The sequence below is a fragment of the Pelmatolapia mariae genome, linkage group LG1, assembly GCF_036321145.2.
Source record: "Pelmatolapia mariae isolate MD_Pm_ZW linkage group LG1, Pm_UMD_F_2, whole genome shotgun sequence".
In the NCBI taxonomy this organism is placed as follows: Eukaryota; Metazoa; Chordata; class Actinopteri; order Cichliformes; family Cichlidae; genus Pelmatolapia; species Pelmatolapia mariae.
This window is the reverse complement of record NC_086227.1, coordinates 3108514-3134016: the sequence shown is the minus strand read 5'-3', so window position 1 is coordinate 3134016 and position 25503 is coordinate 3108514. Positions and strand designations below refer to the sequence as shown.

Sequence of the window (25503 nt, the reverse complement as noted above, 5' to 3'; positions counted from 1 at the left end):
CTGTCTTTGTTTATCGTACAGTTAGTATTGTATAGTTATCATTATAGTATAGGAATAGTATTGTATAGTTAGTAATTAGTACCTTTTTATCCCTTAATTTTACCAACATTTAGCATGTTATTTATTTGTAATTTCTAGTTGTATATCTCTTGGAGATATATCTTTTATATACTTATAAATGCACCATGGGGGACTTGGGGTGAAACAGCATTTCAGTACACTGTATACTATGTATACTGCTGTACTGAAAATAAAGCTCTTGAATCTTGAATCTTGAAAATCAAAAGGCCTCCGCAAAGCCAGAACATCTTACTATTCATCACTGATTGAAGAAAATAAGAACAACCCCAGGTTTCTCTTCAGCACTGTAGCCAGGCTGACAAACAGTCAGAGCTCTGTTGAGCCAACCATCCCTTTAACATTAACTAGTAATGACTTCATGAACTTCTTCACAAATAAAATTTTAGAGAAAAATAATCATCTCACAGATGTAACGTTATCTACAGCTACTTTCAGTACCATTGATATTCATCTCTGTGCTTGCCCTGCTAGACCTCAGTGCAGCGTTCGATACTGTCGACCATAATATCCTATTAGAGCGATTAGAGCACGCTGTAGGTATTACAGGTACTGCACTGCAGTGGTTTGTATCATATCTATCTAATAGACTCCAATTTGTTCATGTAAATGGAGAGTCCTCTTCACACACTAAGGTCAATTATGGAGTTCCACAGGGTTCAGTGCTAGGACCAATTCTGTTTACATTATACATGCTTCCCTTAGGCAGTATCATCAGAAAGCATAGCATACATTTTCACTGCTGATGACACCCAGCTCTATCTGTCCATGAAGCCAGATAACACACACCAATTAGTTAAACTGCAGGAATGTCTTAAAGACATAAAGACCTGGATGGCCGCTAACTTTCTGCTTCTTAATTATTTGTTCCATTTGCACAACATCTCAAAAATTAGAAATATCCTGTCTCAGAGTGACGCTGAAAAACTAGTTCATGCATTTATTACTTCAAGGCTGGACTACTGTAACTCGTTATTATGAGGATGTCCTAAAAACTCCCTGAAAAGCTTTCAGTTGACCCAAAATGCTTCTGTGAGAATGCTGACAGGGGACAGAAAGAGAGAGCAGATTTCTCCTTATAATGGCTCCGGCTTCACTGGCTCCTGGTTACATCCAGTAGCAAATTTAAAATCCTTCTCCTCACATACAAGGTCTTGAATATTCAGTGACCATCTCATCTTAAAGACCTTATTGTACCATATCACCGTTCCTAGGCTATTTAAAAGTAGTATGGGAGGCCGAGCCTTCAGCTTTCAGGCCCCTCTTCTCTGAAACCAGCTCCCAGCTTAAATTCAGGAGACAGACACTATCTCTACTTTTAAGATTAGGCTTAAGACTTTCCTTTGTAATAAAGCATATAGTTAGGGCTGGATCAGGTGACCCTGAATCCTCCCTTAGTTACAACAATAGACTTAGGCTTCTAGGAGCTTTCCATGATGCACTGAATGTTTCTCCTTCTCCCACCTTTATCCTCTCTCATGTGTTAAGTCACCACTCGGCATTCAATTATGAGATATTATTAATCTCTGGTTCTCTTCCACAGCATGTCTCTTGTCCCGTCTCTCTCCGCTCACCCCCACCTGGTCAGGGCAGATGCCCGCCTTTCCCTAAGCCTGGAGGTTTCTTCCCTTTAACAAAAGGTGCTTGCTCAAAGTAGGTCGTTTGATTGCTGGGGTTTCTCTGTATTATTGTGATTCTTTGCCTTACAATATTAAGCACCTTGAGGTAACTGTTGTTGTGTTTTGGTGCTATATAAATAAAAGTAAACTGAATTGAGTTGAATCAAAATTGCACATTAGTATTTCCCCAGGTTTGACATTCTAGTATCGTGTCAACTCTATTGCACTGTCTTGTTTCTTACTACAGGGGTGGGCAGCAACATTAATATTTTCTGGTAAAGTGCTGCCCTGCGGTGGTGAAAGTTTCGAATACATATTTGAAGAGGGTAATTGCCATAAATGTACCACGTATCATAAAAAGGTTCATATTACCTTGTTATTTTTAAATCCACTTAATCTTGTAGACGTCAATGAGAAATTAACTGAACATAGTTCAGTTGTCTGAATAAGTACTTTAGATAGTAATAAAAATATGAAAATTGTAACAACTTTAAGTTCTTTAAGGCCTTTAAGTTCACTTAACTATATGAAGGCAGCAAGCTTTCTTAACTTTTCAAGTTCAGTTAACATTTTTTGGTTTGCAATACATAAGAACTAAAAGCAGTGCACAGCAGGCAGCACATACAGGCTACAGTTTAAAAAATATATTTTCTGGAGTTCCAGAGGGTGGCAATATTGGCTAATACATGCACTAATACAAGAGCTGACTGGTAAACGAAGAAATTCAAAAGCAGTGTGTTACATAGTGGATGCACAGAAGATAAAACAGGAAACATTTTATCGAATGCTATCATTAAGATACACAAACCTTAACCTGTAAGAAATCCTGTTAGAAATGCTTTCTCTGTCAGGTCTATTATTCATATTCACACTTGTGGAAGGTGTGCATTAGCCTCTACACTCTATTTTTTTAAAGAGCTTTAAAAGAGCTTGATTTAAAAAAGAAGTATTGTGGACACACAGGCGACCTCTTGAGTAAAGCTGTCTTACTCTCTCAGCAGCGTCTCCTCCCCCTTCTCTCTCTCTCTCTCTCTTTCCTTCCTTCACACACTCTCTCTCACAACAGCTGTCACACTTTCACAGAAACTCCATCTCCTCTGATCCGGCTTAGATCTTGTCATCTTTACAGGAACACCCCCTCCCCCTGACTTTATGTCCACATTGTCAAATTGGAAGAGGGAAAATGTGGCTTGAAGTAGGTGATTGGCTGATAAGAGATTAACAGTGTTTATACAGAAAAGAAAGAGGAAGATCAATAAAGCAGTGTTAAGAAAAAAAAATCATGGAGGAAAGCAGAGAAAGAGGGAGGAGCAAATCTACAACATAGTCACACTCCATAGCAACTGCTGTCTGACTCGGGCCAGCTGGTTTCTATGGCCACAGATCAAGAGATGGTGTGTGTGTGTGTGTGTGTGTGTACATGTGTATTAATGCGTGCTTGTGCATACCATTAAGAACAGAAAACATCTTTTTCCTTGACTACATTTATATTGTTTTTCTGTAAGCTGTTTCTGCAAATGTTTTCTTTTTTTTAACCTAGTCTGTGAGGTAGAAATGTGAAAATGAGACGGGGGAATTGGCATACCTCACATTTATCCAAAGAGACTCAGCACAGCTTTATTTGGTGACAGCATCATTACCTACACTGTGACATGGAATTACAGGGGAAGTCCCTGTTTTAAGCTGTCGACTTAAAGAGTTTGCTTTCTCTCAGATTATGTGATTTGATTTGCGATTTCACTTTGCGTTTTTATATAATCACCATCATCCATCTGCCACTTCTTGCACATCCTGTGACTGTGTATTGTCGTCTTTAGTGCACTTAAGCAAAAACCCTTGCAAGCGCTCAAACGCAGGAGCCGGGAGTTTACCTGGACATGAAAAAAGGAGCACATCGCACCTGATTTTAAAATAAAGCCCAGTTGTAATAAATTAATATATAAATGATGAATTAAGCACTTTCTAATGCCTTAATAATGCGTAATAGTGTGACATTATTATAAAATGCTACCCATTTATTAAGAGAAAAAAATGTATCCAAACCTAACTGGCCTTATGTGAAAAAGAGTTACTTTGGACTTTTGGGAAAGCTGAGCTCCGTTTCACTACCTGTACTCGTGTCTCATTATTGTCAGACCTGTTATGTCAAGAAATCACTTAAATAAAACCTGTCTGACAAAATGAAGGAGGCTGAAAGGTCTCAAAAGCAACACTTCATACAACAATCTAAAAAAATCATCTGAGAAACAAAGACACCAGACATTATTCCTAAATGGAGAAAACTTGGAACAGTGGTGAACTTTCCCACGAGTTGCCTGTCCACCAAAATAAGTCCAAGAGCAACTTATCCAAGAAGAACATCTAATAAGAAAGAAACTGGGCATAAATGGAATACATGGGAATGTTCTACAGCTGCTGAGCAAAAAGGTCACTGAAGCTTGTCTCACATTTGTCAAAACAAACATTTTGCCGATCACCAAGACTTTCAGGAATACAGCATCATGCCACCAATCAAACATAGTGGTGGTGGTGCTTTAGGACAGCTATTGTGTAATCAGAGTTCCTCATGCACATAAATGACAAAATGGCAGCAGTTGTCACTCTTGGATAATAATGTGTTAAAAGAAAACAGTTAAATTAACCAGCATTCTTCAGTTAATCTGACTTAATCGCTCACAATGTGTTGTTTTACAGTTTGGTTCAAAATTCCCTTTAACTTTCTTAAACCTAGAAAGTCTAACTTAAGTATTTCAGAAAACATGTTGGGGAATGAGAAAGAACACCATGTATGGGTAGAACTTCACTTATTCAAATTCAGTTTCTAATGGCACAATGTTCTGCTCATAACTATGACGAATTTTGGATATGATATGAACAAAAACACCTGAAAGCTCAGTTTGAGTTTGGTGCATGGTGTCATTGGAGTCTTCTACAGTACCATTGAGAGAGCTGGGGCTACAGTCATCGTTATTCTACTAGTAAAACTTTGGAAAATGATAAACAAAACATTTTTTGGGGAAAAATACTGTATACCTTTTTTTTCTCCCCTACATATATTGTATATGTCATTTTGTTGTTATACGTTTTTTCATTCAAAAAAAAAAAAATTCTTGGCCCTCATAAACATGAAGCAATCATTTTGAGTAAAATGTAACTTAAATATAAAGAAAACGAAAGGTTTATTTATTCAAATCATCATTACAGTTACAGAAAAGATTTCGATGTCAGTAGATTGCAGTCGAGTTCTGCTTTCTTACCCGTCCCAGTTCAAGTACATAATACTAGCTACCAAGGCTGCTGTAGGACAAACGTGCTTTAGTGAGCCAAGAGACATCGAAAACATTACATTTAGACCCTAACTCCATAATGACTGCGACCAGCCTTCATGTTTCTGCTACTGTCTGGACCACATCCAAACCCACCCTGATTTTTCCCTGTGGAAGGCTCTCAGTCTACTGTTTAACTCAGCTATGTATGACAGGTGAGAAGCATCTATGTCGATTTACACTGGAAGAGCCTTTAAAACTTTGCGAAAGCAGTAGATACGGTCCATGAATCACAGAAAGTCACTTCTGATCAGTGAGAGTGATACTGAGGTGCGTAACTTTATGCTGAACATTGGGGGGGTCAAGATCTCTGTCTAAATAAATAAATAAATCTGGGTAAATTCCCAGATGATTAAACATGCAACTATTTTGCTGGTAGTAACTGAAATGAGTTAAGAAAATCAACAGCCTATTTATGCAAGATAATTCATAATTTTATTGGGGGGATTATATTGGTTGGGTCTGATTATTGGGGGGGGGTCATAACCCCCCTAACCACCCTGGAAATTACGCCCCTGCTGAGGTGAGATGTCGGTAACACTGCTGGTTTTGCAGTTAGCTCTTGTTAGCCTGTGGTGAAGCTGTCTTCGAGGTCGGTGATACTTTGTTGGACTGACAGTTGGTAATTTTTAGGACTCTCAAGCCTAACATTAGCTGTTGTATATGAAGTGATCACCTATACAAAAGCAGAATTTTTGACAGTTTGCTGTTTTGGAGCATTCAGGAGGAAAGAGAGGAAAGTAATTGTTGCTCCCCATCAGTCTGTCTATCTGGGAAGGGCCATTTCCAAAGAAGTCCAAACATTTTGAAGTTTATCATTCTAGAGTGAGAAAGATTATTCACAAGTGGAAAACATTTAAAATAGTGCACACCCCAGCAAATTAATCCAAAATCAGCTGTGCAATGCTTAGAGAAATTGCAAAAATCTCAACAGCTACATGTTACACTGTACAAGCCTCAGTTAGCATGTTAAATGTTTAAGTTTAAGACAGAGTGATTATGGCTTATTTGGAATAGTTTTCAGGGGAAAGTCTTTCGTGCTGAAAGAACATAGCACAATGCATTAGGGTTGCACAAATCCCAGGAACTGGAACAATATGTAACAGCAATAAAGTGCTTTGCCAAGTGGAAATGCTTAGCCATAATACACAGTACCACTGCAGGTGAAAACCAACACAACATATCAGCACACAGCATTCCAGCTTTCAAGCACAGTGGTGGAGGGGTGATGATTTGGTTTGGTTTTGCACCCACTGGACACTTGTAATTATTGAATGTGTACTGGAGTCAGATATGAGCCCATCTGTCCAACAACTACAGCTTGACAGTGATCCAAATAACAGCAGCAAATCTACAACAGAATGACTGAAAAAGAAACTAATCGGTGTGTCGCAGAAGCCCAGTCCAGACCTCAACCCGATGAAATGTTGTGGTGTATCCTTGAGAGAGTGGTGCATAAAATGCCAACAAACTTCAATGAAATGAAGCTTTGTTTAAAACATTGTGTAAAACCTTACATTTGAAAAAGCCAACTGTCTATCTGTATCTGTATCTGTGTAGGTCATTTTTTAACTGTCAGGCTAAATTTAGCAACTTGTAGAGAAGGCAGGTGAAATAACAATCGGAAAGAAGAGTGGGAGGGTACCAAGCAAACTGGTAAGTGAATACCAAATAATAAGCTTGGACTGCCAGATTGATTATTTCACTTTGACTCTGGTCTCAGCGCTAAGCTAAGCTAATCAACTCTAAGCAAAAAAGTTCTTGTACTCTTTGATTTGATTTGATTATTGATTGGTAATTGGTGTCTTTTGGTGCCTTTGAGCAGAGTTGGAAAGATGGATATATGCTGTACTTTGGCTCAGATTCACTTTAAAGACCTCTGTGATGACTTGTGAAATGGTAATCACACCGGCCAAAGAATGTACTTCTCTGAAGGCCCCAATCAGCCCCAACTATTAGGCTTCATGCAGGCATTCAGTGTCCCTTAATTTCAGCACACGCATATACACAGAGGTGACCAATGGCCTTGGCCACCTCCCAGTGGGTCTTTGCAAGCCACTATACTGTGCTCCCATTTTTTCACTGGCTTTCTTCGCCCTGCCTGCTTTCTTCACAGGCAGAGCCGGGGGCAATTTAAATGTGGCACAGTGTGAGAAAAACTTCCTCTGCCAATGGCCTTGGGTTAAGCTTTAAAAAAAGCCACACAGAAGAAGGCAAACAGCCACAGCACAGCAAGAGGAGAACAAGTTGCTTCCCATCTGCCTCTTGCTGCTGACATACTCCTAGGACCATGGGAGATTGAGAGTAGGGGTTGGGAGGGGGGTCGGGGTGATAATGTTATTAATAAGCAGAAAATCACAGGATGAAATCAATCATGGAACACATAGGAAAAGAGGTCAGACATAAAGCCACAAAAGCCAGCGTCATCTCATAGACATACTGAGGCCATTCACTACACCCACAAAGTAAAAGTAGGGACGAAGAAACGCTGGAAATTTACGGGGGATGGAGCATGGCACGATATGTTCATTAGCTCGCACCCAGAGGACATCAGATCACAGCTGAGTTAGCAGGGCAATGTAGCGCTAAGCGTTGTACGCCATTGCCTGAGGAGACAGTAAGACACAGAGATGCTAGTAGATAGAGGAGCAGAGACACATACAGCCAAGACCTGGGGTGGGGGGAGCCACGTGCCATTACACTGCCTCAGGAATCCACAGCATTTAGCCTCAGCTTTTGTTCTTTATAACTAACCTCCTTCCCTCCCCACAAAAATGCATGATGGCAAACAGAACATGTCCTACATATTGGTTCCACCTCCAACCAACACGCAGCCCCAGGTGATTAGACTTACAGTTCCTCTCCTCTGTGGCTTTGGCTGGGATCTCCTCCACGCAGTCGGCTGGAAACCAGCCCACCTGGCCACGGGCACTGCCCTCCCAGAAACCCCCCTCTCCGATGCTCAGAACTGGACCAAGTGGTAGGAGAGAGAAAATTGGGAAAGTTAGAGGACAGTGAAAAAGGGACATACTTTTTACTGTACAGATAATAGTACCCTCAGTTCATTTAATCCATTTAAAGCAAAGGCACCAAAGGTATGTGCTTATACAGACTTATGCAGAGACTTGTGTGTGGACATGTCTGTGTTTTGACTGACCTTTTTTAAAATGTTGCTATCTCATTATCTTATCTTATTGTCTCCCTCTCTCCTCCACCTTTCTGTCACCTTTTGGTTGCTGTCCATTTTTCCAAGTGAATTAAATATACAGTTCTTTCTCGTTTCCTCTTGCCTGGCAGCTCCATCTTCATCACCCTTTGCCAAATGCTTCCACTGTCCCTCTTCTGCACATGTCCGAACCATCTCAGCCTTTGTCTCCAAACCACTGAATCTCAGCTGTCCTTCTGATGTAATCATTCCTAATCTTATCCATTCTGGTCGCTCCCAATGAAAATGTCAAAATCTTCAACCCTGCCACCTCCAGCTCTGCCTACGGTCTTTTTGTTAGATTTAGAGAAAGACTGAATGAATGAACTAATTCAGGACATTTGTACAGTCACAGTCTGGATCAATTAAATATTCAGACCTAGAACTTGACCATTTTAAATGGCTAGACAAACACATCAAGTATAGATATTATAGAGATCTTGTGCATTAAAATAAAGTTATTTGACTTGAAGAAAGTTTGGCTCAACAGGATGAGTTTGCAATAAAACCAAAGCTTTGTAAAACTAAATATGGATCTTTGATTATTGTAGACAAATACTTTCTCTCTACATTTAAAAGTAGAGACGTTGCTGGTTTGAAAGGTCACAGTATTCCATGCAAACATTAGTAGTGGCTTAAAACATTGATGTGTACACATCCTGTGTGATTGCTTACTAAATAATGCATTTTGTGCTCATTCATGCAAACCACAGAGATGAAGCGTCTGACTTAACATGTGCAGATGAAGATGATGTTAGTCCCCTGCATCTCCACTCTGTGGAGTCTAAATACAGATGCTCCGTATCTGATGAAGTCATTTTCATCAGATATGGTAATTCGCTGTTTCCAGCTGTCTCAGACACATTTAAAAAATAAAGGAATCGGTTGTTTTTCTTGTCTTTTTTCATTTTTAGAATTCAACATTTGTTCAGTTAGGATCGGTGGTGGACTGTAACCTCTACTCTGCAACTCATTCGTATATAAAGGAGTTGAAATTTTTAAAATATTTAACATTTGTAGTCATTTCCAAACATTCAAATTATACAACACATGGTTCATTTTATACTAATTTCCAGCTCCATAATTTTTATTCTTGGTCTCTTATTGAGTAAGACTTCAGACTTAGCTCTGCTCTACACAGCAGAAGATACAAGCAGGTGGGTGGAGCTTCTGTGCTCAAAGCCAGAGCCTGAGACGACCATATTAAAGAAAAAGCTTGTTTTTACTTATTTATTTACTTATTTTCGGCCAAGTTGAGACTCTGGCCATGTTTAAATTGATCGGTACTTATATGACCCCTTTCTACTCATTTTGAGTGGATGTATTTTCTACTGCAAAACAACATATAAATGTAAAAATACAAAATAATTCAAGTTATTGTAGTATGAGCTGGTGTTGCTCGTGTCAGTGGGACTCAAACCGATGTTAAACAATGTGCTCTGCTGAATGTGCAGTAACATGTACATGTTCACATGAAGAAATAAAGGCTGGCCTGTAGTAACAGTCTGGTCAGGCTGTTGCATAGATTTCACTTGGCCTGTTATAAAAGAACTGCTCTCCATTTACTGATAATGTGTGCCGTAGCAAAACTTTGATATTAGCTTAAACATTTTTCGCCCATCTGTCTTAACTACTAACTGTATAACAGTGTTTGGATTAGGTATGCTCACTTATGGATCTCAGACAAAAGCAATTAGCATTAAAAGTCTGACTGTAAAATAAGCCTGCTTCAAATAAAGAGATACTACAGTTGAGGTAAATAAAAGCCAGTCACTAATTTAAGAAATACAGTGATTTTACTTCAGACTGACCCAGCAGTGGTCGTATGTCTTCCGTTGCAGTTTCACACATGCTTCAGTAGGTGTAAGTGTGTATGTGTATCTGGAGCTTAGAGTCAGAATGACAGGCGGGCTGATCTTGGATGGAAACAATTACAAATTCAGAACAAGTCATTTAATAATTTGCATCATGTTGGACTTTTCTTTGCAGTCAGGCTGTGCTGCTGTTTGCTCTTATGTTTACTGGCTTTTGTGACTTTTGTGACTTTTAAGGACAGACAACGCACTCAAAGAAGGCAACGGAAATCTCTGTGGAACAGTAAACCTGCCATGTTATTTTAAAACAATATTTCTATACACTCAGCTTAAACATAACCTTTAAAAACATCAACTCATTCGAGAATAACCAACCAACAGCAAATCCTGTACAGACCTCCCCTCTCCCGCTCTTCTCATCATTTTCTTTTTCTTAAATCGTTCTCCATATCCGAGTGTTTCGTTGTTTAACATTAGTCCTCCAAAACAGACCAAATGTACACTAGCTAGCAACACAGGCCATGTGCCAAACTACAGAGAGAAGCAGCTTGTGTATTTGCTGTGTATTTGTTCAGATGGTTGAAATACTAACTTCAGAAATAAACTCCATCTATGTTAGTCTGGAAATTCCCCGTCTCACCTTTGACCCTGTCGCCCTTGTAGAGGTTAATCTCCCCCTCGGCCTGGGCTGTATACGAACGAACCACTACGAAGTGTCTTCCTGGAACTGCACTGTACAGCTTCCTTCTGGTTCCAACTGCCTCTCCATGACTGCTGGGGCTGGAAGAAAGAAAAAAAATGTTACATATGAAGTGGGTATAATGACAGACATACCTAATTCTACCGGTGTGCAGGAAATTGTGGTCCTCGTGATGTATTACATCACACATGTTGTTTCTTTAGTTAAAAAAACTAAAAAACTCATATGTGATTTATATAAATCACATGTGATTTATGTTATGCACAGGTGGTCTAGAGATTACCAACTGATATAATGGTACAGTTGTAAAAAGACTCATGTCAGCAAGTAACTCAAATATCACTACATTATTTGCAACACAAGAAAACAGGGAAACATACAGATGATGCAGTCGCACACTATGGAAAAACGTGCCCACTATCATTTAAAAGCTACTTTAGGAGAAGCACTAAAGGTTAAGAGGTAAACAATATTTTAAATACATGCTCAAAAGTATGAACAAATCACCGGAGGTTACATGAAAAACACATAAACAATAACGGCAGAGGCGACATTGAGAAAGCAGCTGGCGTGTGTCCCACACTGGTAAGTGGGGCAGAATGTGGGCTGGCTCTGACCCACGGAGCTGCAGTGGCTTCCAGGTAGGAGGCCAGACTCGCTAAAGACCACACAGAGAGCTAGCCAGGATTTGGCAGTAGTACAGAGGAATAATATCAAACTGCTAAATTAAGACAGCTAAAAATCTTTGATGTGCATATCAGCGTGACATTTGAACAATCGGCTCCTGCAGAGATATCACTATTCTGCACTGGTTGTTAAATTTGAATGCACAAAAAAAGGCAGCATTTATATGTGAGGAGATGGGACCACAGAGAGAAGAGTGGTTGGTGCTGGTAGATGTGTCTGACATGATAACACAGTGCCACATAGTGGGCAATCTTTGTAACCACATCCACGGAGCAGAAAAGGGAAATAAAAGTATGATAATACTATTGACTATTTTACTTGCCTAATTGAGGTGCATGAAGCTGTTAAATTATGTAAAGTAGACTTTAGAGTACAAAGAACAAAAAACAGTTATGATAGGCGTTTTCATTTTAGCATCTTGCACTTGCTCACCATGTGAGAGGGTAGGAGTGAAGGAGAGGCTATAGGATAAAACCACAGTGAAAGAAAAACTAAGAGTGCCGGAGCGATAGATTGAGAGAGAGGAAGGAAATAGTTTTTTCAAGTAAGTGGGTCACCTTGTCCTGTAGACTGTACTCTTCAAACCTTCATGGGCCTTTGGAGAGCTAACCCCATTCAATACCTACTGAGAGTACTCACACATTTTTCCAAGGGAAAGCCATGGACAAAACTGCAACTGTGCACTGTAAGTGTCCTGAAATACTGTGTATACCACCGAGAGGCCGATACTGTAGTATTCAGACACAGCAGTTTAAAACACTTGACAGCTGACATCCTGCACTATGCAAGATGACTGAGTATGACAGAACAACTTGAGCTCACTGTCGATGATTAACGCAGTGCTGTGAAAACGTATTTGTCCTCTTCCTGATGTCTTAGCTTTCTGCATATTTTTCACTAGTAAATATTTTAGATCATAAAACAAATTTTAATATTAGACAAAATGAAATGTTTAAATTAAGGGGGAAAAAGTATCTTAGTCTCCCTAGCTCTATGTGAAAAAGTGTGACAAATATGCCAAAAACTAGGAACTTTTTCACAGCACTGTAATTGCGTGAGTGGTATTTAACACACATCCTAAATCTAACAGGCATAAAAGAGGACGACCCAAACGCACCAGACATATTAAGCACGGTGTATGAGTGTCGTCTTCTCTTTCACAGACTGCTGCATGAATCCAAGAGTCCAAAATAAGTTCCAAATAGAGTTCGATGTCTCGAGACCGGTCTTGAGACCACTTTTACGTGGTCTCGGTCTTGTCTTGGTCTCGCTGTCTCGGTCTTGCTGTCTCAGATCGACATAGTGGTCGGGAGATTTGGAGTCAACAGTATCCATGACACACAACGTAACGTTTGATAATGTGTCACGTGCAAAAGCATCAGCTGTAAGAGCCGTGCTTAGAGAGTGCTTTGTAGTGAATCAGAAGAGTCGACTCCCATTGAGCGAGAGCCGGCTCCTCACTTAATTTCCTTTGGCTGCTCAGCTCTCACACAGTGGCTCAGCTATGCTCCAATCCAATATCATTAAGTGAAAAACAGAGAGGGTGAGAGACACGACAGTCAAGTGGAGCGTGCGTCTGTCCTCTCAGTGAGTGAGTGAGACAGTAGACAGCGGTGAGGAGGGCTGTGTGAAAGCAAAAACACATAAATATGCCTGACACCCGTAAACGAAGCAGCATCTGGCTGCAGTTTAAAGACTTCTTTGTCTCGGTCTTGTCTCGACTTTGTCTTGGTCTCGATACCCTCTGGTCTTGGTATTGTTTTGGTCTTGGTTTAGGCGGTCTTGACTACAAGTCTAGTTACAAAAACCTTTATGTATTGTAGAAACAGTCACCCTAACCAGGTACAGTGCATGATATGTTTATTCATGAGTATCTAGCTAAAACAACTCAAGTCTCATTAAAATATTTACTTCGTAGAAATAATGAATAATATATTTATAAAAAGACAGCAACCAAAGGCGTTTTTGCTGTTGTCTGTGTTACGTAACTGCAATGAATTTGCTCTTCTCGAGTTATGTGATATTAATAAACAGAACTACAGTATCAAACTGCATCTATTTAAAATTGAACAGATTATAAGAGTTTCATTATATGTTAATGTCATGGTTTTATCTGAGAACCAAAGTCTAACTTTATCCATGCAGTGTACTTTTTCCTTAGTAATGGATTTTTTTTCGATCATTATATTGATTAAGTGTGAAATCTATTACTTAAACTACCTGACGCTGTCATAAATGAGTGCAAACCTGGGCATGTCTGTTTTTCCACAAGTGTCTTATTGAGTAGTTTTATGCTCAGCTTCATTTTGTTCACCAAAGCAAAGCAAAAAAGTGGTGCTCAACAAAGTAACGAAAGAAGAGAGCAAGATGAGCATACCACTGGGACTTTGGACTCATGCTGCCAATAACGAAAGATGTTCTGATGGGTGAGGAGTGTTGTCTTTGTGTTTTTGATCATATGTTGGAATATCCACTCATATTGTAATATATGTGCGATTGTCCACTGTAAATGCTGAATGAGTATGCTTGTGGTACGGTGACCCTGTCGTGCCAATCTGTAACGACCTGTCGTTGATGGGCTTCTCATTTGCATACTGTATGGAGATTATAGTTTTCAGTCTTTATGCTACTTTAGCAAAGATTCTGCTCTTTTTAGCTTGTGGTAGCCTGACTGAAGAACAGTTTACGTGTCCATTCCCCGACCTCTGACTGAACTGCTGTCCATGGTGCTGAGAGAGACAATGTGAGAGTGTGTGTTTGCTCTCTAACGTCAGTTTGGAAAATCATAGTTTATAGCTACTGTTCTATTAAATGCTGTGTCATCAAAGCAGATGCTTTTATTGTGAGAATTCAAAAAGTCTCACACTCATGTTCCAAATTCTTGTGCACTGCAGAAAATGCTAATCAGAACGATTTGCTGCTGTGGGACGGTGCTAAATCTGTACTTTTTGGTGATGTGAAGGAAGCATTTACTACTAAGTCAATTCAGAATTAAATCCTGGTCTCCAAAATCAGCAGGCCCACTGAGAAGGAAAAACTGTCAGCCATGTTTTCCCTTTCTTTCTTTTTTTGGCAATTACCCACGTGGCTTTGAGGTGCTAATTAGACAGTGTTGATTAATACCAGCTGTGCATAATTTGTGCTATTATTGGATGATCACCTGAGACCATGGGAGAGAGGAGAAAAGGGAGAGGGCAAGAGGGTGGGTAAAGAGTGAAAAGAAAACATGCAGCAGTAGGCCCTTCCAGACGGACAGTCCTCTCCATTAATGTGACGTAAGAATCTTGGTCACTTGGGTTAGGGTTATCACTGATGATCACTTGGACCTCCGATGGTTGATGCCCCACTTACATTACGTTTTTATATCATTTTATTGCCTACTGGGGGCAGCAGAAGGAGATGTTAACGCAGCACAAATGCTTATCTGCCACAAAGCTGAAAGCGAGCTTGCTAAAGTAATTTGCTGTTTCATTTATGTAGCACTACATGAACTGCTCACTATTTAATCAAAGTATGAACTACTATGTACATTGGTTCTACAGTAAAAATTGTAGTCATTCAGCCAAAAAATAATAATGATAAATGGGAGTCTTTAACCTCAATTTGCTGATCATTTGCTGTGACGTTTGACTACAAATGGGAGTAGTGAGTGAGTGAACAAGTGACCATTTAACACACTTGTTACATCTATTTCATATACACACGTCTTTATTCACAATAAAAAAACCAAATTCCACTGAGTGCCTTTAAAAGTGCTATAAACGTCAGTGTTGAAGATCACTTTTACTGTAGGGAGGATTCATAAATATGGACTGATTTTTCTGTGTCATTCAATACCAGCATCGACATATCACAGAAGTAGGAGACTGAACTGTGTGCACACTTATGCCTCTAAGCCTGCTTTGCTGAATGCACTGGGTTTCAACTATCAGGAGGACCAGGACAAGCTAAAACAACACTGCACCTTGTCAGTTGCCATTAAAATGAAAGACAACATAAAAACTGCCTGTGAGCTTTGAACAGAGCTTTGATTAACAGTTAGCAGGAGCCAAGTTAATTGTCTGTCAATAAACTCATGTCAAACAACACAATAGGTTAGAGATTTCGAATAAACAAAACTGACAGAAAAATATTCCCCGCTCGCCCCTGCGGGCGGTCTATCCTTCAAGCTCGGGTCCTCTACCAGAGGCCTGGGAGCTTGAGGGTCCTGCGCAGTATCTTAGCTGTTCCCAGGACTGCGCTTCTCTGAACAGAGATCTCAGATGTTGTTCCCGGGATCTGCTGGAGCCACTCGTCTAGCTTGGGAGTCACTGCACCTAGTGCTCCGATTACCACTGGGAGCACTGTTACCTTCACCCTCCACATCCTCTCGAGCTCTTCTCTGAGCCCTTGGTATTTCTCCAGCTTCTCGTGTTCCTTCTTTCTGATGTTGATGTCATTCGGAACCGCTACATCAATCACTACGGCTGTCTTCTTCTGTTTGTCTACCACCACTATGTCCGGTTGGTTAGCCACCACCATTTTGTCCGTCTGTATCTGGAAGTCCCACAGGATCTTAGCTCGGTCATTCTCCATCACCCTTGGGGGCATCTCCCATTTTGACCTCGGGACTTCCAGGTTATACTCGGCACAGATGTTCCTGTACACTATGCCGGCCACTTGGTTATGGCGTTCCATGTATGCCTTGCCTGCTAGCATCTTGCACCCTGCTGTTATGTGCTGGATTGTCCCAGGGGCATCTTTGCACAGCCTGCACCTGGGGTCTTGCCTGGTGTGATAGACCCCAGCCTCTATGGATCTTGTGCTTAGAGCTTGTTCCTGTGCTGCCATGATTAGTGCCTCTGTGCTGCCTTTCAGTCCAGCTTTGTCCAGCCACTGGTAGGACTTCTGGATGTCAGTCTCTTCCTGTATCTGCTGGTGGTACATACCATGTGGGGCTAACCTTGCATGATGGTTCCTACTCTTGCTCCTCATTCTTGGGTTTCTGCTGCCTGGGGTATTCACTTAGCACGTGGTTGGTTGGGGCCATCTTCCTGATGTATTTGTTGATGTTGTCTCATCCTGGACTGTGGTGCTGACACTCACCAGTCCCTGGCCTCCTTCCTTCCGCTTAGCATACAGTCTCAGGGTGCTGGATTTGGGGTGAAACCCTCCATGCATGGTCAGGAGCTTCCTGGTCTTGATATCAGTGGCCTCTATCTCCAGATAGAAGCTTATTATATTTTTGCAATCAGTCAGTCTATACAGCAAGACCTCCAGGGTCCGCTTACCAGTATCATCTGTGGTAATGAATTTCAACACCACCATGGCAAGAGCTGTCAGTATGCAATATTTTTAATACATAAAAATATTAATTTTACAGTACTCAACAAAGTTATAGATCCAGAGTGTAGATTCCTAATCATTACATTATCTATACTTAACAAAAAGCTATGTATTGTAAGTATATATGGCCCAAATGTTGATGACCCCTCATTCTTCCACGTTTTTTTTAAATGCGCTCTCTGAACACCTGGATTGCTGACTTGCTCTTGGGGGCGACCTCAACTTTGGCCTAAATGAAGAAATATGGAAAGGCTCGACACAGCAGGAACTCGGTGCAATTGATTTTTGTTTTTTTTTGGGGGGGGGGTTGTCTGGGGAATGATTGAATGTTGGGGTTGGTGTAGTTTTTCTTTGGGTAGGCCGCCCGGGCTCTCTGGGGCTTGGTGCTGCTGCTGCTGCTAGGGGCTCCAGTCTGGATGGACCTGGCCTTGGTGGATTCTGGGGAATGGGAGTGTCTACCGGGGTCAGTGGAGGAGCTGGCTGCAGGGAGGGGGTACTGGACCTGGGGGTATAGAGAATGTCTGGGGAGTGTAAGTGTGTGTACAGTGTTCATTTCTGTTTGTCTCCATGTTGGGTGAGTGCTGAGTATCTGTATATGTGTACATGAGGGTGGGAATGCATGTTTGTGCCTGTGTGTGCCTCTTTGTCTATCTTTATGTGTCAGGTCGGGTCTTAGACTTCACCTCTTTGGGAACATCATAGGCCCCCTCAGCTGTGGGGACCTATCTCCCCCCACCACACTCCCTGCCGGTGGCTAATGCCCTCACTCGTCTGTGCCTTGGTGGCTCTCAGTGTTTGGGGCTGGGTGCTCGGGTGTGTACTGGCTCACTCCTGGCAGCTGCTTGGCAGGGCCCGTTCCCATGGCTTGGTCAGGCTCCTTCTGGGGTGTGGAGGCCCCTTGGATCTTGGGTCTCTGGGCCCAAGGCTCAGCCAGCTCTGGTGTGGCCAGTTGCCGGTGGAGCCTGCGGGCACGTTGCCGCAGCTCCCTGTGGCTTCTGCACCGTGGCTGCTGGGTGACACACACCCCATCTGGGGCTGTCCTCAGCTCTTTTCTAGGTGGATGGTGCATTTGCCCCTTCCATAGGCCTTCTTGGGCTTTCGTGCTCTAGGGGGCTTCTAGATGTCTGGGGCCTGGATCTCTTCCATGCCTGCTTCATGTCCTGGGGGATGGGGTTATGGCTCCCCATCCCTATTATTAGATAGTTACATGGAGAAACCTTGTGTATACAAGCGCACTCATGCACACAGGGTGTTCACAAACACACACTATCTTCCTTGGCTGGTGCTTATGTTGGTTTTTGCTGTGGTTTCCTTACTGTGTTGTTCTCTTTTTGCTTATTTTCTTCTTTCTTTTTCTCTCTGTCTCTCTTCCCCTCTGTTTTTCTTTCCCTCTCCTTTTGTTGAGCCTCTTTCTAACTTCTCTTTTCTTCATCTTTCCTATCTCCCGGTCCTGTCTGCTTCGAATCTAATAACTTAAATGTAAAATAAATAAATAAATAAACAATAAAGATCGAACAAACTATAGCGATCAAGTGGACCAGTATGGCAAAAGCTGTAATGATCCACTTGGCAAAATAAATCTGTTGGGAATTTTTCTTGGCCTTCAGACAAAAATTCTGATTGCTGCAGTGCCGGACAGGACAGGAAAAAAAAAACAACTGCAACCACTTAATGCTAAATGTCACAATTACGGTAGTATATCTGTTTTTTATGTAGACTAAATGAGAAGGCAGTTTGTGTAAAATGCTATAATGTTTTATTTTTTAATGTTTTATCATTTATCTTTACATCTGTCGCTTTGCTAGGTATACCTATTCAGTTACTTGTTAATACAAATCAAAATCAACAAATCACAAGGCGGCATCTTATTACAGTTAGGCACGTACACACGGTCAAGACCCACTGAAGTTCAAACTGAGCATCACAAGGCAGAAAAATGATTTAGGTGACTCTGAATGTGACATGGTTGTTGGTTCCAGACAGAAATTGATGATCTAATAGAAAGTGGATCATCAAGAAGAATGGGCAGACTACTTCAAACAAATGGAAAGGTAGAAGAATGCACAACACATCAAACTATGAAGCATGGGCTGCGGCAGCAGAAGATCTCACTGGGTTCCACTCTGGAAAAATGTTACGTGGTATTATGAGCCTTGACTTCTGCTGTGACATTTGGATCATAAGGTCAAATTTTGGCATAAACAACGGGAAAGCATGGGCCCATCCTGCCCTGTACCAAATACTACACTGATACTATAAAGCAGGGGTGTCCAACTCCAGGCCTCGAGGGCCGGTGTCCTGCAGGTTTTAGATCTCACCCTGGGTCAACACACCTGAATCAAATGATGAGTTCGTTACCAGGCCTCTGGAGAACTTCAAGACATGTTAAGGAGGTAATTTAGCCATTTAAATCAGCTGTGTTGGATCAAGGACACATCTAAAACCTGCAGGACACCGGCCCTCGAGGCCTGGAGTTGGACATCTCTGCTATAAAGTATTCCACAGTCATCAGATAGAGCACTTTTGCAGTGTGATGGAACAGGAAATTTGCGTCAAATCTGAAGCAGCTACGTGACTTTATCATTTCAAAATGGACTAAAACCTCTGACAAACATTTCCAGCACTCTGTTGAATCTATTCTATAATGTATTAAAGCAGCTTTGAAGACCAAAAGGGGCCCAAACCAGAGTAGCTAATAAAATGTCTGGTGAGTGTAGTTTCTCTTATGTAACATTTCGTGTGTATTTTATTTGAATGTCCTTTATTTTTTCTCTGCATTTCAGTATCTCATTTTTTGGTTTTGTTTATTTGTGTTCTGTTGGCTCGAGGGTTGTTTATATATGGAAACGTTTCCTTTACATCTGAAGTAATTCAATTCAAATCACATTAAGGGAACTTCATAATTGCATCAAACTCACAGAGCAAATCTTTGCTGAGGTATAATTTGATTTACTTTGCAGTGTTAGCCTAGGCGTTCTTCACAGCAATGTGATTTCTTAATGAGATGAAGTTCTCTATGTTTGCTTAAGCTGAAAAGATTCTTAACCAGATATAAAACTACTAATATTTTTGCAGCTGTGCACACCTCTGTTCTCCATCTTGGCTCATTTTGCCCTGAGAGTTCATTTTCTGTTTATGGTTTCATTTTGTTGAGCGTTTTCAGCAGCTGTCACATATTTCACCGCCATAATTGAAATCACTGCCAGCCTTTAACCATCCACAGATCTGTCAATCAGCACGACACGGTATACACGGTAGATTTCAGGTCTTGTGATAATGTATGTTGGAGCCCCGTGGCGATACTGTTTAGACAGCACTGGCCTGACCTTCTATTGGACGAATCTCATTTCCCACCACATCTAGCTGTTGCCATGATACCCCAGGGCTAACTGACAGCTGTCACTGTGTGATAGTTTGTGTGTGTGAGTGTGGGAGTTTGGTCTCACTTGTGCATGTGTGTTGCATTCTGACAAAGGACATGTCAATTAGGAGCAGAGGGATGCTACACAGACATTGTCATGTATGTGGGCTGAGGTTGGATTGGGGGGTGGGGGGGTGGTGCTGTGGGTGAGGAAGAACGCGTGCGAGCAGAGGCAAACAGAAAGTGCTGGAATTGCGAGCTTTAAAGGGCAGCTGGGTGGGAATGAGCTGAGAGCTAAAGTTCACACTTATTGGACATGGACTGTGAGCAACAACATGATATTATCATTTCAGCTGGCTTATTGCAAGGTCATTTCCAGTGTGCCATGAGCTTCAATCACTGCCTATAAGTGATGTTAAAATTGTTAATACAAAACTGACATTTGATAGTGAATTGGTTCTAAAAATGAGGGCAATTATCCAACGAGGTGCCTCAGGAGCTGAGCACACATAAATAGGTCTCTATGAGAGTCCTAACCTGAATGTCCTCTATATATATATATATACACTGTATGTACTGTATGTACACATGTGCAACACGATACTTTCAGGCAAAGGTTATACTGTTACACACATCATGTGTAAACAAAGTGTCAATAGCTGCTGCGGAAAGGTCAAAAACAACAATGCATCCTTGAGTTTCTCTTTTTTTTCTAGCTTTCCTGTCTTTGGATATTAGTCACATGCTGTTTCTACACACGACACAAACTGTGTTGTAGTTTGGAACCAACAGATTAATCCACACCATTGAGCCCTGCTCCCAAAAACTGACATCTTTGGGCTTTTTGGGCTGTCGCTGGCTGCAACATTGAGTTTGATGTGAAGAAACCAACTCTGTGTCGCTTTAGGAGTACTTGGCTGTTTGCTGTTTGGCTAGCTGCACTCAAATGGAAACGTCGCAATGATCAGGTTTGTAAAGCACTTTAGAAATAAACACTGTGTTGATTCTGTTCATCTGGACGTAACGTTTTAGCTCTACATCCAGATGAACAGAATCAACTTTTTGGGATTTCCTTACCTGGATGATTGAGCATGCATCGAGACATTTAACGCCGTGGTACATATGTGGGACTGAGACGAGCTAAACTTGACTATAAGAGTTCACAGTAATAGACGAACAACAGCTAGTGTAACAGTGCGACTCACTAATGTGCTTTTATAAGTTTTTTTTACATAAATAATGGAGCTCTAATGTAGAAAGCAGTGATTACTGTTGAAGCCTTTTCATGAGATTTGATGACGAGAACAGTAGACTTGAGAACAGAAACAGAATTTGTTGTAAATTCCAGACATTTGCTATACATTTTTTTCCAAATTCATAGTTCATTTTTTTGTGCCCAAACAGCTGTAATAAGTACCTTTGAACTATTTTAAAATAAAGTTAACACAAATTATATTTTATTTTTTAAAGAATTGGCACTTTTGGAGTATGTAAATCTGATCTGATTTAAACTTTTTACAAATCTTACAAAGGGAGACTACAGTGTTGTATAATACAACCAAGACTCCTAATGATACTACGTAACCACAGTTTGAGAAACACTGGTTATCCATCCCTCGAACATAAAGTACTCATTATAAAAAAACATAATAACTAAATTAGGAAAATAACCACACCAAAGTCATGGACTGTGTGTTTTTAAATGTATTATTGTTAATTTGTATCGAATATCGACTTTCAGTCATATAAATGTGACCAAGGGGAAACACAATAAAAGGTCATGGACTGCTTGGTTTCTAGAACTGGGCCATGAGGAATTCTACTGAGCCCAGGCTATGAATGTCCCTCATTACTAACCCTGATAGAAAAAATACGGATTGGGTCACAGACCTACATTATTAGTCATTTTTATATTGTAATTATTACCCAGCTTATCCTTTTCTTTTGGTTCGAATCCACTTGCCTTCCTGCACCAGCCCAAACCACAATGACTGATTGTGGTGATTTTTTTTATACAGTCTTATATTAAGTTAAAAACAAACAAATACCTGATTTTTAATTGATCTCGTCTTTTATCAGAATCTTTAATTATTATATCAGAACTCTTGCAGTGTATATTTATGCATCTTATGACTACATGTACATATACTACATTATTGGGTATTTATTAGTCACACGTAAGGTACTATATTTCCTCTTAGTTAATCCTCTCTAACACACAGTATATTTCGTACATTTTATGTATTCCAAAGTCATTTGCAATTCAATAAATAAATGAATCAACTGTACTAGTTAAATATGTATTTATTTTATTGTTTTTTTTAGGCTGCACTTCACAAGGCTTCAAATGCAACTGAGGCATGAGTATATGCTTTAAATACCCATTTATTTCTTCTTCTGGATGCGATATGCAGTGTTTTACACAATCATCATTACATTATAAATGTGAACTTTTCACTTATTTCATACTGAAGCATGGAGTTATTTTACAAAAACTAAAGTACATGAAATTCATGTACTGTGTGTTCTATTTCATATTTTTATGGTACAAAACTATATACGAACAGATTTTTAAAATATCTATAATAACTAATATATAATATTACTAATATTATTTATTAATCATGAAAATGACTTTTTCATTTTGGTGTTTAGGTGACTCTGAAGCAGCCTAATGACTCAGAGCACAAATGAGACCAGTGTGATTAAATTAGGTGAATAATATAATAAATTTTAAGTTCTTTCCTGTTATCATTTTTTAAAATCTCACTAAAAAAATACCAATTCAGTAAAATTATATTTTGATTTACCAACTTTGGAAGTCAGTGTTTACATTTAGTCTAACTGCCTTAAACATGAAAAAATCACCCAACAGCTTATCGGTTTAACACGGGAGACAGAGCAGTATATCAGATACTTTTTTCTGCAAAAATGTCATGTGTCCCTGTTTTTTTACTAGCTAATAATTGATAAAAAATGTTGTGTTACATGATTTTGGCATATAAGTAGGGCAGGCCGGAAAAGGTTGACCTATATAAAGAGCAGTTTCTGCCAGATTTATCCACCTATGCACACACCTGGCCACACCTGCTAAAAGAAAATGAGTTGGATATTTTTAATTATTAGACCTATTAAAAAACTGCATTTTGAAGAGGCAAACAGAAAGTGCCATCTGAAGATGGCGCCATTGTGTACGGCCAGCCGTCTGTGGACTCCGCTTTTTGAGTATTGCTTACTCCTCGTTCTCCTAATTTTACTATGCTCTCCGGACACTACTGCACTAATTACCTACGACCGACAAACTCTTTTAAATCTTCGACCTTTTTACCATCAAAAATTGGATTCACACCGGAATTTAGGATACTTTTCCCATACTCGAACGGACTCCTCCGCCTGTACGTACTATTTGCCGTTCCTTCCATTACACAAAAAACGGCATAGGAAGCGGGGCAGACGGAGTGGTGTTCGCGTTCGAATCAAAGCCCATTTAAAAGCACTTGGAGTGGTTAATTGCCGCTCCATCTCAGAAGCTTTTTGGCTTTCTCAGTATACCCTCAGACAGTGTCGCTATCGATGGATTCACTATGCCGGCCAGCTAGCCCCAATGGTACAACCAGCTGAGTTTCCACTCGGTTGGAGTTTGAAGCGGGATACTGGAAGAGGAGTGGATTACACCAATCTCCGCCAGCTGGGACGTGCATCTAGGAGTGACACAATCGACGTTCTTCGGATGGCACTACTGAATACTAGGTCACTGGCGAACAAATCCTTTATTGTTAATGACTTTTTCCTAGCCTCAAAGCTGGATGTTTTGTTTTTAACGGAGACCTGGATCCGCCCCGGTGAGTCCTCTCCCTTTTCGGAACTTCTTCCTCTAGACTGCGCCTTCTTTAACACTCCTAGGACTGTGGGCAGGGGTGTCGGATTTTTCGAACTAAACTCAGAGTGCGACTATTGCCCTCTGCCTCATATTCCAGCTTCGAGGTACAACTTCTGGAGCTGCTTGGTTCCTCTCGGATTCTCTGCGTGGTAGTGTACCGCCCTCCAAAACGTATTAAGGATTTTATCAGCGAATTCGCTGACCTTCTAGGATCTATCCTAATGCTTAATGATCGTGTTCTTATTTGTGGTGATTTTAATATTCATTTATGTTGTGAGGCTGACCACCTCGCCAAGGATTTTTTATCCCTCATTGACTCATTTAATATTACTCAGTGGGTTAGACAACCAACTCACACTAAAGGGCATATGCTGGATTTGGTTCTGTCGTACGGCCTGGATATTTCCATCACTGACATTAAAGATGCTGGGATTTCGGACCATTTCCCAGTTATGTTTAGCGTCCAGTCATGTAACCTGGATCTGAACTTTGAGGGCCCACAGTGCCTAACACGCCTGATTAATTCGGAGTCTGTTGCCCTCTTTTCCGAGGCTTTTGCTAACACTGTTTGCTATGATGACTTTAGTAATGCTTCCCTCTCGGTCGATGGTTTAATAAACTTTATTTCCTCTACATGCTCCTCCATTTTGGACACTGTAGCCCCAGTAAAGACCAAACGCCGTAATATCTCTCGTCAACCCTGGTTAAATGAATCTACCATTGCCCTCAGACGTGATTGTCGCCGAGCTGAGAGGAAATGGAAGAAAGATCAACTCCAAGTGTCTTTAGACATCCTGCACATGAGCCGGTCCATATATCAGAAGGCCGCTAAAATGGCTAAAACGTCTTTCTTGTCAAACATTATTGCAACTAACAGTCATAACCCTCGAGTTCTATTTAAAATCTTCAACTCAGTGGTTAATCCCTGCCCTGACGTCTTGATAGATGCCTCCCCGGCCCTTTGTGAGAAATTTTTGAACTATTTTGTAGATAAAATCTCACTGCTAAGGGCTTCACACCCCCTGACTGTAAATTATGCCCCAATCTCAGTATGTTCAGCTGCCTTCCATCAGTTTGAACTGGCATCACTCACGACGTTAAAAGAATTAATTAATACCCAGAAAAATTCAAACTCTTTGCTTGACACCATCCCTTCGCGTATAATTAAGGAGGCGTTCGATACTATTGGGCCCTGTATCCTATTTTTAATGAACTTATCATTGTCATCTGGCTGTGTTCCGACTGCCTTTAAACATGCAGTCGTGCAACCAGTTATAAAGAAAGCTAGCCTTGATCATAATACGCTAGCGAACTACAGACCGATTTCTAAACTTCCTTTTTTGTCAAAAATCTTAGAGAAAATAGTGCTTCAACAACTTCAGACTTATTTAGAGAGAAATGGTCTATATGAAAAATTCCAGTCTGGATTTAGACAGCGTCATAGTACTGAAACTGTTTTATTAAGGGTTTTCAATGACCTTCTCCTAATTACTGACACGGGGTGTCCT

The 25503-nt window shown here is 40.6% G+C and overlaps 1 protein-coding gene across 2 annotated transcripts in view; it reads right to left on the bottom strand.

Moving 5' to 3' along the window:
- LOC134624915 (SH3 and multiple ankyrin repeat domains protein 2-like) overlaps positions 1-25503 on the bottom strand; it is a 299782-nt gene that overhangs the window by 89752 nt on the left and 184527 nt on the right. For both annotated transcript variants that reach the window (XM_063470103.1, XM_063470113.1), the window contains exons 12-13: positions 10683-10822; positions 7878-7991 (exon numbers count right to left, since the gene is read on the bottom strand). In XM_063470103.1, coding sequence (XP_063326173.1) covers positions 7878-7991; positions 10683-10822 — 254 coding nt within the window. The remainder of the gene's footprint in view (positions 1-7877; positions 7992-10682; positions 10823-25503) is intronic.